At 42.3% G+C, this 11647-nt stretch overlaps 2 protein-coding genes across 2 annotated transcripts; one reads left to right on the top strand and one right to left on the bottom strand.

Annotated features, from left to right (window-relative positions):
- The first annotated feature begins 19 nt into the window (after positions 1–19).
- On the top strand, positions 20–1275 carry LOC123172370 (wax ester synthase/diacylglycerol acyltransferase 6-like). The gene is made up of 5 exons (XM_044589361.1): positions 20–80; positions 161–234; positions 378–569; positions 689–826; positions 950–1275. Exons 3-5 carry the CDS (start codon positions 489–491, stop codon positions 1130–1132), a joined length of 402 nt encoding a protein of 133 aa, XP_044445296.1. The 5' UTR covers positions 20–80; positions 161–234; positions 378–488; the 3' UTR covers positions 1133–1275.
- Positions 1276–6430: 5155 nt separating this feature from the next.
- On the bottom strand, positions 6431–11641 carry LOC123172369 (disease resistance protein Pik-1-like; the record flags this gene model as incomplete). The annotated part of the gene is made up of 2 exons (XM_044589360.1): positions 6431–8775; positions 9603–11641. Coding segments are annotated over 2 exons (4263 nt in total), but the record flags the coding sequence as incomplete, so codon positions are not given.
- Positions 11642–11647: the final 6 nt, after the last annotated feature.

Here is an 11647-nt window from a genome sequence, read left to right on the forward strand (position 1 = left end):
TTTTTTTTCACAGACTATTAACGACGTGCTAGCCGGTGTGACTTCAGCAGCTCTTTCACGATACTACTTTAGGAAGTCTGGTAAGTGATCTTGATAACGACAGATGTTTATTCCATAGCCATGCAATTTTTACACTTTGCTTTGTTATATTCAATACTAGGTGACAGTAACCCTAAGAGAATCTGTTTGCGATCATTCGTCCTAGTTGACACAAGGCCAGTCTCCACCCGACAAGTAAGAACTTAGAATTTTCTCATACTAGATACGTAACTAAAACTAATTATGTGCCACATAAACATAGTAGTATGCCCTTCATCACAGTTTTGTATAATTAATATTATAAATGGCATTAACTTCCTTCTTACAACTATGAACAGACATATGTTACCAGGGTAAAGACAGGCAATCAACTCAGTAGCCTCATCTGTCCGTTTAATATAGCCTTGCAAGATGATCCCCTTGGGTATGTTCGCGAGGCAAGAAGGTTTATGCATAGGAAAAAGAGCTCTTTAGAAGTACTGTTCACACAAGTGGTCGGAGAGTTTTTGGTGAAAAACTTTGGTGCCAAGGTATATTTTGTGCTACTTGTATATGTTCTTCCCAGTTAAACATTCAGAAACTTGGAACGAACATTATGTCTATGTATTAAGGTTTCTGTTTAATTGCAACGACTTTTTAATGAAAGCAGGCAGGAGCTTTTATCTTCCGCCGCTTTCTCAAACATACAACCATCATACTTTCAAATGCTCTTGGACCCGTTGAACATATGACGTTATGTGGGCACCCAGTTGCCTTCATGGCACCTAGCATCTATGGCCAACCACAAGTAAGTCGTCCATGTTCCTACACCCAAAACATATGCATTCTTAGGTGGCTGAGAAAAACTAGCCTTTTGCATTTATAAATTTTACTCCATTTTGCATCTAATTATCTTAATTTTCTCATGTAGGCTTTAACCGTGCACTACTATAATTATGGTAGTGATATCAAGGTAGTTATGGCAGTTGATGAAGCACATTTTCCAGATTGTCATCGACTTTTGGATGATTTTTCCGAGTCCATTAGGATCATTAAGAATGCGGCAGCCCTCAAGATGTTGAAAACATCAATCCATAATAGCAAGACCGAGTGACAAAAGATTGGATTGGTGCACATATACCCAATTAATTAATAAATAAAAATTGCATATGAAACTATGTATAATACTAGTATGTTGTGTGTATTTGTATTGTAAACATTTCTTGTGTGTTCTTTAATACATTGTGATTATGGCAACCATTGTACACTTTGGATTCAAACTTTTCTCTACTATCACAACCAGGCAAAGTTTAGATTGTGAAGCTCGATATTTATGCAAAGAAAAGCTTGATTGTGATGAGTTAATTTCTACAATCCAGCTTGCGCGGGTGGTTTTATCCATTATTTGGAGACAATGTCTTTTCTTCATGCTAGAAAGAATCTATGATGCTCCCAACTGAGTTGGTGTTGGGGATCAATAGTGGATTGTTTCAATAAACTAGCACAATGTCCGTGTGTTGCTAGGAAATTATAAAAAACGAGGAGTTCGGTCACTAGCTTAGGAAGTCATCAAAATATTGTGCCATGCAGCCTTTGCGCGCAGTTCATGATTAAAAAGAACAAAAATATAATGAAAAATTATACGGCTGGCAATGGAGAATCTTAAGCAATCATTGCAAGACATGATAACACGTCATAAAATTTGCGGTTGTTTACGGATATGCAATTCGGTGCTCCGGCTCATCTGCACCTGGTGAATAGTAAATTTAAAAAATATACTAAAAATTTCAGAAACTTCTAACACAAATCAGGTGGAAGATGTTCTAGTGCGTGATGTTACTACCAAATTTCCGCCTGTTCGGACATCCGAGGAGCTCATGGCAAAAATAAAAAAATCAGCCAAAACATTACATGAACAGTAAGCTTTCTTACAACCCCAAAAATTGCCTTTTTTGCTTAGGGCTACTGAAATGTTGAAACTCCATGAGGGCACAGACTTCACGCACATGACGATCTAGCATCACACAAAAATCAGTTTTTTCTGATTTTTTTAGTATTTTAAATGATTTACTGCTCATCCTCATGTGCAGATGCACCCAAGAGCGAAAACACCGCGTCCAGTTGTTTTTCCATATACAGAAATCTTTTTGGAAATATGTCAGCACCATTTCAAGTTATAAGAGCATTTTTATGAAATACACGAACACTTTTAAATTATGCGAACACTTCTATAATTTGGCAATCACTTCTTCCAACGCATGACTTTTCTCATACACATCTTTGAATTTATTTTAAATTTAAACATATATTTTCATAAATGTCTGGAATATTTTTAAAAATTAGAAGAACTTATTCACACAATTGCATGGACAAGAAAGGACAAAGTAGTCAACCTTGAGTTAGGTGGTAGCTTGGGAAGCATGCATATTGTTGTGGATAACATGATGAATTTTGTTGTGCTTTAGGTTGGACGGACCGCATGGTGCATAGACCGTATGATTCATGACTTTAATATGAAAACAACATGCTTGTACGCCATGCTGAAAAGAAAACACTCTTGAACTTTTTTGTTGCAACATAACCCACCTGGTGATGAACCAACTATTCTTTTGATCATAGGTGGTCGCATAGTCGGGAATAAAACGTTGGTTGCTCAGGTGTGGAACGATGAGAGGGTGCGATCGCACGTCTATTCAGTTTTGCACTTGAGCTGAGAAAGCCTTTCGAAAATTCTTGAGAATGAAAGTACCATTTTATGGGAAATGTTGATAGTTGTTGAGTTTTCTACCAACGTAGGTGACAACGACTCGAGAACATTCCACTCAATTGTCAAAAGGTTGGCTAGAGGTACTAAGGTGATTATCATAATTAAACTTCAAAGGCCAACCGGATTTGTATTAGTGAAGCCAATTTTTCTCAACTATCTGTCTTATGAGGAATCCTCTTACCTCTTCAACACACTCGCATTCAGAAGTGCTGACCCGAAAGAACATCCACGATTAGTACCGGTAGCACAAGAATATGCCAAGGTGCTGCACATATGGAAGAGTCACTTCTCATCGTAAATACCAATAGCACAAGAATAATGGACAACATTGCACCACAAACACAACATCACGACTTGGACAAAATATCATATGAGTTATATGTTTATAGCTTTGGCTGGGTGGAGGAACTAGGATACATATATTGAGAGCCAAAATGGGGTTTGGACATTGTAGCAGAAACAAAATTATTAAGGTGAACCTAAAAAAAAAATCTCCCATCCATGGTAAAATGAACATGTTACCAGGAGGATTGATGAGCCAAGTAATGCCTTCTACGCCATCGGCTTCATCTTCAAACCTGGAGAGAGAAAATATCCCCAAAAAGATTAGCATGACCTCGAGATGTTTGAGACTTGGCCATGGCTACCAAATTTGACTTTCGACAAATTTAGCAGTCATCAATCTAAAAAAGAGGTTAGTAGTCTGATGATGACCTGTATGGCAACATAAATCTTGATATTTCCCAGTTTACTAGTTGGTATCAGATGAAGTCGCTCATCCTTTGTTTGAACCGCCAAAAGTCCTTGTGCTTATTATTGCTTGCCCAATAGAAAGGTCGACCATGGCTGCCTAGCGCGTGTCGCCGCTTGATTGGATTATCATAGGTACGCATATCAAACATATGACATCAGTGTTGGCAGTAATCTCTGACTAGATTGATGAGTGCTAGTTAATTAAGGTACGTGTGCATGTTGTGCATGCACGTGAAGTGTCATAGTACTATACGGTGTACTAGGCTGCCGTGTAGTTTAGTAGATTAGTAGTACGTATTGGAGTCAACTTCGTGTACTAGTAGGAGTCTAATAGTTTAGGCTGAGTCAAAGTCGGTTATTGTTAGCTTTGGGGCTGGCCGACGTGTATATATAGATACACAGGGCCTGCAACTTTGTACCGTGAGAAAAAAGGAGAAAATAAAAAGAGGAAAAGAAAAGAAAGGCACGACACGTGCCTTTGGCCAAAAGTTTTTTGTGCGTGTGTTTATGATTTGATGTGATCGATCCTGTGGCCGAGTTCCAACAATCAGATATTAAGATTTGACAACAGTGTGCAGTTGAACAACACTTAGACAGAAGGTGTACAAGAAATTGATAGCACTTACCTTGGACATGTAGTACTGCCCCTTTTTTTTCGGGGGAAGAGGGTTGTAAAGCTGGACCAATAGGTAGTACATCTGAACTCGATAGTAACTACTTTTCCCTCTGACAGCATGGGCCCACGTGGCTCCTTGGCCGAGGCGAGCGACTCCCCCGACCAACTCCGCTGAAGCTCAGTCGGCGGCGGCGGCGACGGTGAGGGAGACGATGACTTCGAAGGCAGGCACAGCGGAACGGCCCGACGCTAGCATTGATGCAGACTCAGGCTGCAGCAACCTGAAAACTGAAGGATGTCGAGCCAGGTTCAGAGTTCAGACATAAGGCTCGCTGGAACCTCGTTGCAGGGCATCCCATTCTAGTGCAGGAGGATCTCTCGAGTCTTGAACACTCCGTCGAGCACCATAAGGCTCGCAGCTATGAACAGCAACCTGCCATTGGTGCATCCCGGCAAATCACATGATCAACATTTAGCTTCATCACTCCCCGTTAGCAAGATGACCTCTGAATCCTTGATCCTTGGCACACACATTACTGCTAATCTGTTATCACAGAGTCGTCCAGTGCAACACTTGCCCAAGTTGCCATAACTCATAAGGTGCATAGGCTGCACACACATTCCAGGATATAGGCACAGGAGACAAATGTATTGACAAATACAATCAGGTTTTGGTAAATGAGAAATTATTGAGTCCATCCAAATGGAAAAGAATAACTGCTAAGCCTCTCGTCTACCAAATGTTTGGGAAAATAGAAGTTTGGAAACAGCAGAAAGAAACACAACATGCGATTGGTCGAAGCAATTATACAAATTTAGGCGACACTGCACGGCTACGGAAGCACGGCTCAAATAGCAAAGCTTCATCATTGAGCTACTCCACAACTTCTTCAATCTCGCTGGTCCTGCTGCAGCTAGCAATATCATGTGTCTTCTTCTTGTTTTTCAATCTCAGTCATCCTACTGCAAATAGCAACTCGGTTCTCTTGAAACCTGAACCGACAAACTTTGTGGTTCGATTTCCGGTTCGGTTTTTTAAACTATGATATGATGGTGACTTGTTGGATGGCAATAGAAATCCTGGTATTTTCCAATGCAGTGGTTGGTATAAGATGAAGTCACTCGGTCCTTTGTTTGAACCGCCAAAAGTTGTTGTGCTTATTGCTGCTTGCCCACCCAATAGGAAGGTCAACCATGGCTGCCTATTGTACTCAAAAAAAAAAAACATGGCTGCCTAGCGCGCGTGTCGCCGCTTGTTTGGATTATCTTAGGCATGCATGTCAACATATGCCATGAGAAATTCAGATTTCACAACAGTCTGCAGTAACAGCAGTTAGACAGAAATTCCACGTGGCTCCTTTGACCTGGTCGAGGCGAGCGACTCCGCGACCCAACTCCCGCTGGCGATAACTCGCTCGGCGGCGGCGACTGCGACGGAGACGGTGACTTTCGAAGGCAGGCACCGCTAGGGAGTGCGACGGCGGTCTTAGACGGCGAACCCACGGTACCTCTGCTCTCCCTCCCGTTCATCTGCCTCTTCCCCACTGCTGCGATGCGACCTAGGCCGGGGAGATGGGACCGGTGGATTCCGTACGTCCCCGGAGTAGCGGGCGACACGGTCGATCTGGCCGCGCAAGGAAGACGCTCCCCCTCCCGTTCATCTCCACGGCCACTTGGGAAGATCACTCGGTTATGCTTCAGCGGTTCCCCGACGCACGTCTAGAGGGCGGCAATGCCATACTCCTAGATCTAGATGCGTCTAGCAGCGTGACCAAGGCGGTGGGCACCAGCGTCTAAGGCAAAGAGAAGCAGAGGAAGCACAGCAAAGTGTAACTGACGGATACAGCAGAAGGTGTGTTCAGGTAGAAAACTGAATAATGTCGATCATGGTTCAGAGCTGAGACCCCTCATTGCATGCACCGGAAGATCTCTTAACTCTGAACCTGCCATCGGTAAACTACTCACGGTCACGGCAGGGCTTGCCACGATGAACCTGCCACTGGTTCATCCCCACCAACAGCACCCTTATCACCAGCCCGAGAAACACTTTGCTTCATCACTCCTCATGAGCAAAAATGTTTATCACAATTCGCAAGCGGTCCAGTGCAGCACATCCCCAAGCTGGCATAACTCACAAATAAGGTAGGAGTACATACCAAGTCAAAAAATAATAAGATCAAATAAAATAAGGTACATACACATTCTAGGACATAAATGTATTGTCAAATACAAACACGCCTTAAGAGATTGAACAACAATTACTGAGTCCAAATGAATCGTCTGCAAATGGTTGGGAAAAAACGTGCGACTGTTCGAAGAAATTATTACACAACCTGGATGATACTGCACTGCTGCAGCAATGAGAGAGTAATGATAAATATTAAGACCGGGTTTGAGCTACTCTGCAACTTCTTCGATCTCCTTGGTCCTGCTGCAGCTAGCAATATCGTGGATGCTCGGATGAAGGCCTCCCTCGTGTGTGCCATCGCCGTCGAAGATAGCAGTCCAGTCGGCATGCCCATCTTCTTCTTTAATCTCAGTCATCCTACTGCAACTTGTAACTCTGTTTTCTTCAAAAGTCTCAGTCTTCGTGTTGCAGATACCATTTATCTCCTCTTCTTCGATGCAGAGAGTGATCTGTTTCCGGTGCTCCTTAGCCTCAGTTTTCACGGCTTCAGTTATCTCCTCGACGCCCTTGTTGGTTGCATACCATTTGGAGTACCGGAGAGTAATCTTTCGAAGGTTTAGGAGGTGCTTGATGCCCATATGTTCTTCACTAGCTGATCCAGCGTAAAGCTGTAGTCCAAGATCTTCCAGATTTGGCATAGCTCCTTCCTCAAATGTCATCCTAGGCATTCCGCAATCAACATACAAACTCTCAAGTTCTGCAAACCCCTCACAGCTGATCCGTACCATTGTTGTTGGGAGGACTTCAAGCCGCAAAATGAGACTCTGCAATCTAGGCAGCTCCTGGAGTATCTTCAGATCATCCTCCTCCAGCTTGCAGACCCTGATATCAAGCACACGAAAAAAGTATTGCCCTGTGAAACCAATAGGAACCTTCAAGGACCTTACCACAGTAAGTTTCTCAAGGCTGTTGAGATATTTATATGGCGATGACAATTGTAGTGTGCTTGGTCTGAAATCAGTATAAAACACCAGAGATCTCAGCTTGGCCGACTTGTCGAAGGAAGACAATAGTGCGTTGGTCATTCTTGTGTCTTCCGGCTCATCGCTCGACACTACTGCAATCTCTCTCAGATTTGAGAGCTCACCAAGCTCATTCAGAGAGGATGTCGAACATTTTCTCAAATCAATGGTGCACAGCTGCTGCAGTGATGTCATCTTCCCAATTCCATCAGGTAACTTCACTCCTTCATTGGATTCAATATCACCAATAAGAAGCTGGACCAATCTTGTGAGCCGGACAACTTGATGGGGTAAATCCTTGACTTGTGACTTCCTTGCATCTAGAGTCCTGAGATGCTTTAACTTGCCAATTTGTATTGGAAGCTGGGTGATTTGAGTACCTCCTACATCAAGCCCTTCCAAATGCCGTAGGTTACCTATTTCTGGTGGGAGCTCTGTGATATCTGTGTTTGCAAGACACAACTGCTTCAGCAGGACCATCCTGCATATGTACTTCACATCTGCTCTCACAATGCTCTTGCAGCCTTCTAAATCTAAAACTCGCCTAACTTTAAAGTGCCTGAGCATAAGTTGGTTTGCATCACCAAAAACAGTTAAGGACTGAACATCACAATCAAAGGCCATACTTGAAAGTTCAAACAGATTTTCTGAATCCAGAGAGTCAATAGAGAGGTGGCGGAAGTTCATACGATGTGCCCTTGAAATATCTTTGGCATCAAATGAAGCAGCAAACTTTTGTTCTATCGCTATTGCTTTAAGGGTGTCGTGCATCATAGGGTGGATATGGTAGGTTATTACCATACCATTGCTGTTGCATTCCAGCAGATGAATAACATTCCTATTGAGGAGCTCATCCAAGTACTGGATTGCTAGTTCCTCTAGACTAAACTTCTGACTCATAAACGTATCCTGGGTAACAATCCCTTCCGCTATCATCTTTTTCAGAAAACGTTGCTTTTCAATCGGGTGACTCACAGGGAATATGCTCAAATACAACAAGCAAGTCTTCAGATGCGCAGGAAGATCATAGTAGCTATAGGACAGTGTCCTCTGCATATCCTTCCATCCTATATTTTCTTCATGTCCACGACCAATAGACTTGAGCAAGGCATGCCATTCATCCTTTGTTTTCGGCTGCGGGTCACCAGCCAAAACAGAAGCCATAGTGATGATGGCTAGAGGCACCCCACCACATTTCTTCAAGATGTCAATAGATACTTGTTCAAATTCATGAGGACCTCTACTTACAGAACCAAATATTCTATGATAGAGGAGTTTCTTGGAGTTATCATCAGACAAAGGTTCCATTTGATAAACTGAACCATTAGCATGCAGGAGACATGCTTTAGATACACTGACTATGCGGGTTGTAGTGATTATTCGGCTGCCAAGATTGTTCTTGTTAGATAAAGCACAACGGATAATTGTCCACATTTGTTCATCCCATATGTCATCTATCACGATGAGATACCTGTATGAATTGTGAATTGTGAAGGTATCACATAAATATCCATAGACATGACAAACTAATCTAGCATTTTTTTTTGTGTGTGTGTATCTAAATAAGCAAAGGAGAATGCATGCTAAAAAAAAGATTCCACTTCAAGTGAATAGGGAAAAGGATGCAGACCAGAATACATTCTGAACACAGTGATTCAATACTACTATGATAATGATTTCAAATTCAAGGGAAGAAAACACACAAATTTCATGATCCTAACTGTGTAGCAATGCATTTAGGCTTAATTTGATACATATCACTACCAGCTTTGTGTATTTGCAGGATGTCACTATATAAAATTATGTAAAATGCAACTCCAACACATTGATACTTTTTGTGGCAGTGGCATATGTTGAATTACGTATTATTTGTTGTGGAATATTTCGGAAGTCATTTTTTGCAGTGCCATTTTTAGGATACGTGAAGTTGGCAGTGGCATATATCGAATACGCTTAGAGTTTGGCGCTCCGCCCTGAGGAACTACATGGGAGCCTATTCCCTACTTTTTGTTGATTTGTTGTTTCACCCTGTTGATTTATCATTTGTTGGAACTAGCTAGGGAAAAATATTCATGCACTTGCGTTATTAGAAGATGCAATGTAATTTTTTCATCATACACCTCTAATGCGTATGTAAAATATAGTTATATTTGCAGTTTGGCATAGTTGACACAACAAAAGCAATTATTCTGAATTCGTTGACGTGAGCTTGTAATTTCTACAGTGTCACAGTTGTAATGCATGCCACAACAAAAAACAGAAAAGATCACAAGCATAAGATTGGTAACGGGTGTGTACCTCTTGTTCTCTAGGATTTCGCTAATTAAATTGACGAGCTCTTGTTCATCCTTTCTACTGCTATTACTGCTGTTCATGGTGAGCTGTGAGATGACATTCCTGAGAACTGTCCTCAAATCAGGATTCTGACCGGCTAAAACAAAAGCCGTGCAGTCGAAATCCCCTTTTATCTTTTCATACACTGTTTTGACGAGAGCGGTTTTACCCAATCCTGCAAATCCAACAACAGAGACTACCTCCAGCTTTTTATTGGTCACATTGTCCCCATCTGACAGTAACTTCATGAGCTCTTTCTCTTGTTTCCCATCAATGCCAACAAGATCATTCCCAGCTGGATCCGTACTCGCCATGGCTGCAGGATTAGCAACAGCATCATAAAGCTTGAACCCCTCTTCTTCAATCTCAGTTCTCCTACTGGAACTAGCATCTTTGTCCTCTTCAGCAATGAAGAGAGTGAACTTATTCTTTTGCTCCCTAGCCAAAGTTTTCATGGCATCGGTTGTCTCCCTGACGCCCTTATTGGTTGCATGCCATTTGGAGTACCGGAGAGTAACCATTTGAAGGTTTAGGAGGTGCATGATACCCATATGTTCTTCGCTGGTTGATCCACCGTAAATCTTGAGCTCAAGATGTTCCAGCTTTGGCATGGCTCCTTCCTCAAAGATCACCCTAGGCATTTGGCAATCAACACAGAAACGCTCAAGTTTTGCAAACCCCTCACAGCTAATTCGTATCATTTTTGTTGGGAGGACTTCAAGCCGCACAATGAGGCTCTGCAATCTAGGCAGCTCCTGGAGTATCTTCAGATCATCCTCCTCCAGCTTGCAGACCCTGATATCAAGCATAACAAGGAGGCTTTGCCCTGCAAAACCAATCGGAACCTTCAAAGATTTTCCCACAGTAAGTTTCTTCCGACAGTTGAGATATTTGTATGGTGAGTATGACTGCAGTGTGCTCAATCTGAAATCACCATAAACCACTAGGGATCTCAGCTTGGTGGACTTGTCGAGGCAAGACAACAGTGCATCATTCAGTTTCATGTCTTTTGGCTCATCACTTGACACTACCCCAAGCTCTGTTAGATCAGGGAGCGTACCAAGGTCCTTCAGAGAGGATGTCGAACATTTCCTCAAATCAATGGTGCACAGCTGCTGCAGTGATGTCATATTCCCAATTCCATCAGGTAACTTCACTCCTTCACAGGATTCACTGTCACCAATAAGCAGATGGACCAGCCCTGTGAGCAAGACAACTTGATGGGATAAATCCTTGACTTGTGACTTCCTTGCATCTAGAGTCCTTAGACGCTTCAACTTTCCAATTTGTGTTGGGAGCTCGGTGATTTGAGTCCCTCCTACATCAAGCCCCTCCAAATGCTGTAGGTTACCTATTTGTGGTGGTAGCTCTGTGATATCTGTCTTTGCAAGGCACAATTGCTTCAGCAGAACCATATTGCATATGTACTCAACATCAGATCTCTCAATGCTCTTGCAGTCTTCTAAATCCAAAACTCGTGTACCTTTAAAGTGCTTAAGCAGAAATTGGTTTGCATGACCAAAAACAGTTAAGGAATGAACGCCATTATCAAAGTTCATACTTGACAGACCAATTAGATTTTCTGAATCTGGACAGTCAATAGAGAGGCGAGGGAAGTTCATAGGATCTGCCCTTGAAATATCTTTGTCATCAAGTGAAGCAGCAAACTTCTCTTCTATAGCTATGCCTTTAAGGACACCGAACATCATAGGGTGGATATGGTAGCTTATCACCTCACCATTGTTGTTGCATTCCAGGGGGTGAATAATACTCCTATTGACGAGCTCATCCAAGTACTGGCTTGCTGTTTCCTCTAGACTAAGCTCCTGGCTCAGCTTAGCCTCTTTTTTATTTGATGACCGGATCAACTTAGTCTTCTGGGTAACAATTCCTTCTGCTGTCCATTTTTTCACCAAACGATATTTTTGAAACACATAACTCTCAGGGAATATGCTCAAATACAACAAGCAAGTTTTCAGATGCGCAGGAAGATCATTGTAGCTATAGGA

This window comes from Triticum aestivum, unplaced genomic scaffold (assembly GCF_018294505.1).
Source record: "Triticum aestivum cultivar Chinese Spring unplaced genomic scaffold, IWGSC CS RefSeq v2.1 scaffold180584, whole genome shotgun sequence".
In the NCBI taxonomy this organism is placed as follows: Eukaryota; Viridiplantae; Streptophyta; class Magnoliopsida; order Poales; family Poaceae; genus Triticum; species Triticum aestivum.

Excerpts from the sequence above, each read along its gene's own strand:
- LOC123172370 (XM_044589361.1), top strand. The coding sequence starts at position 489 with ATGCATAGGAAAAAGAGCTCTTTAGAAGTACTGTTCACACAAGTGGTC. Across the intron at positions 570-688 it reads TGAAAAACTTTGGTGCCAAG|GCAGGAGCTTTTATCTTCCG; the intron begins GTATATTTTGTG and ends TAATGAAAGCAG. Across the intron at positions 827-949 it reads GCATCTATGGCCAACCACAA|GCTTTAACCGTGCACTACTA; the intron begins GTAAGTCGTCCA and ends TTTCTCATGTAG.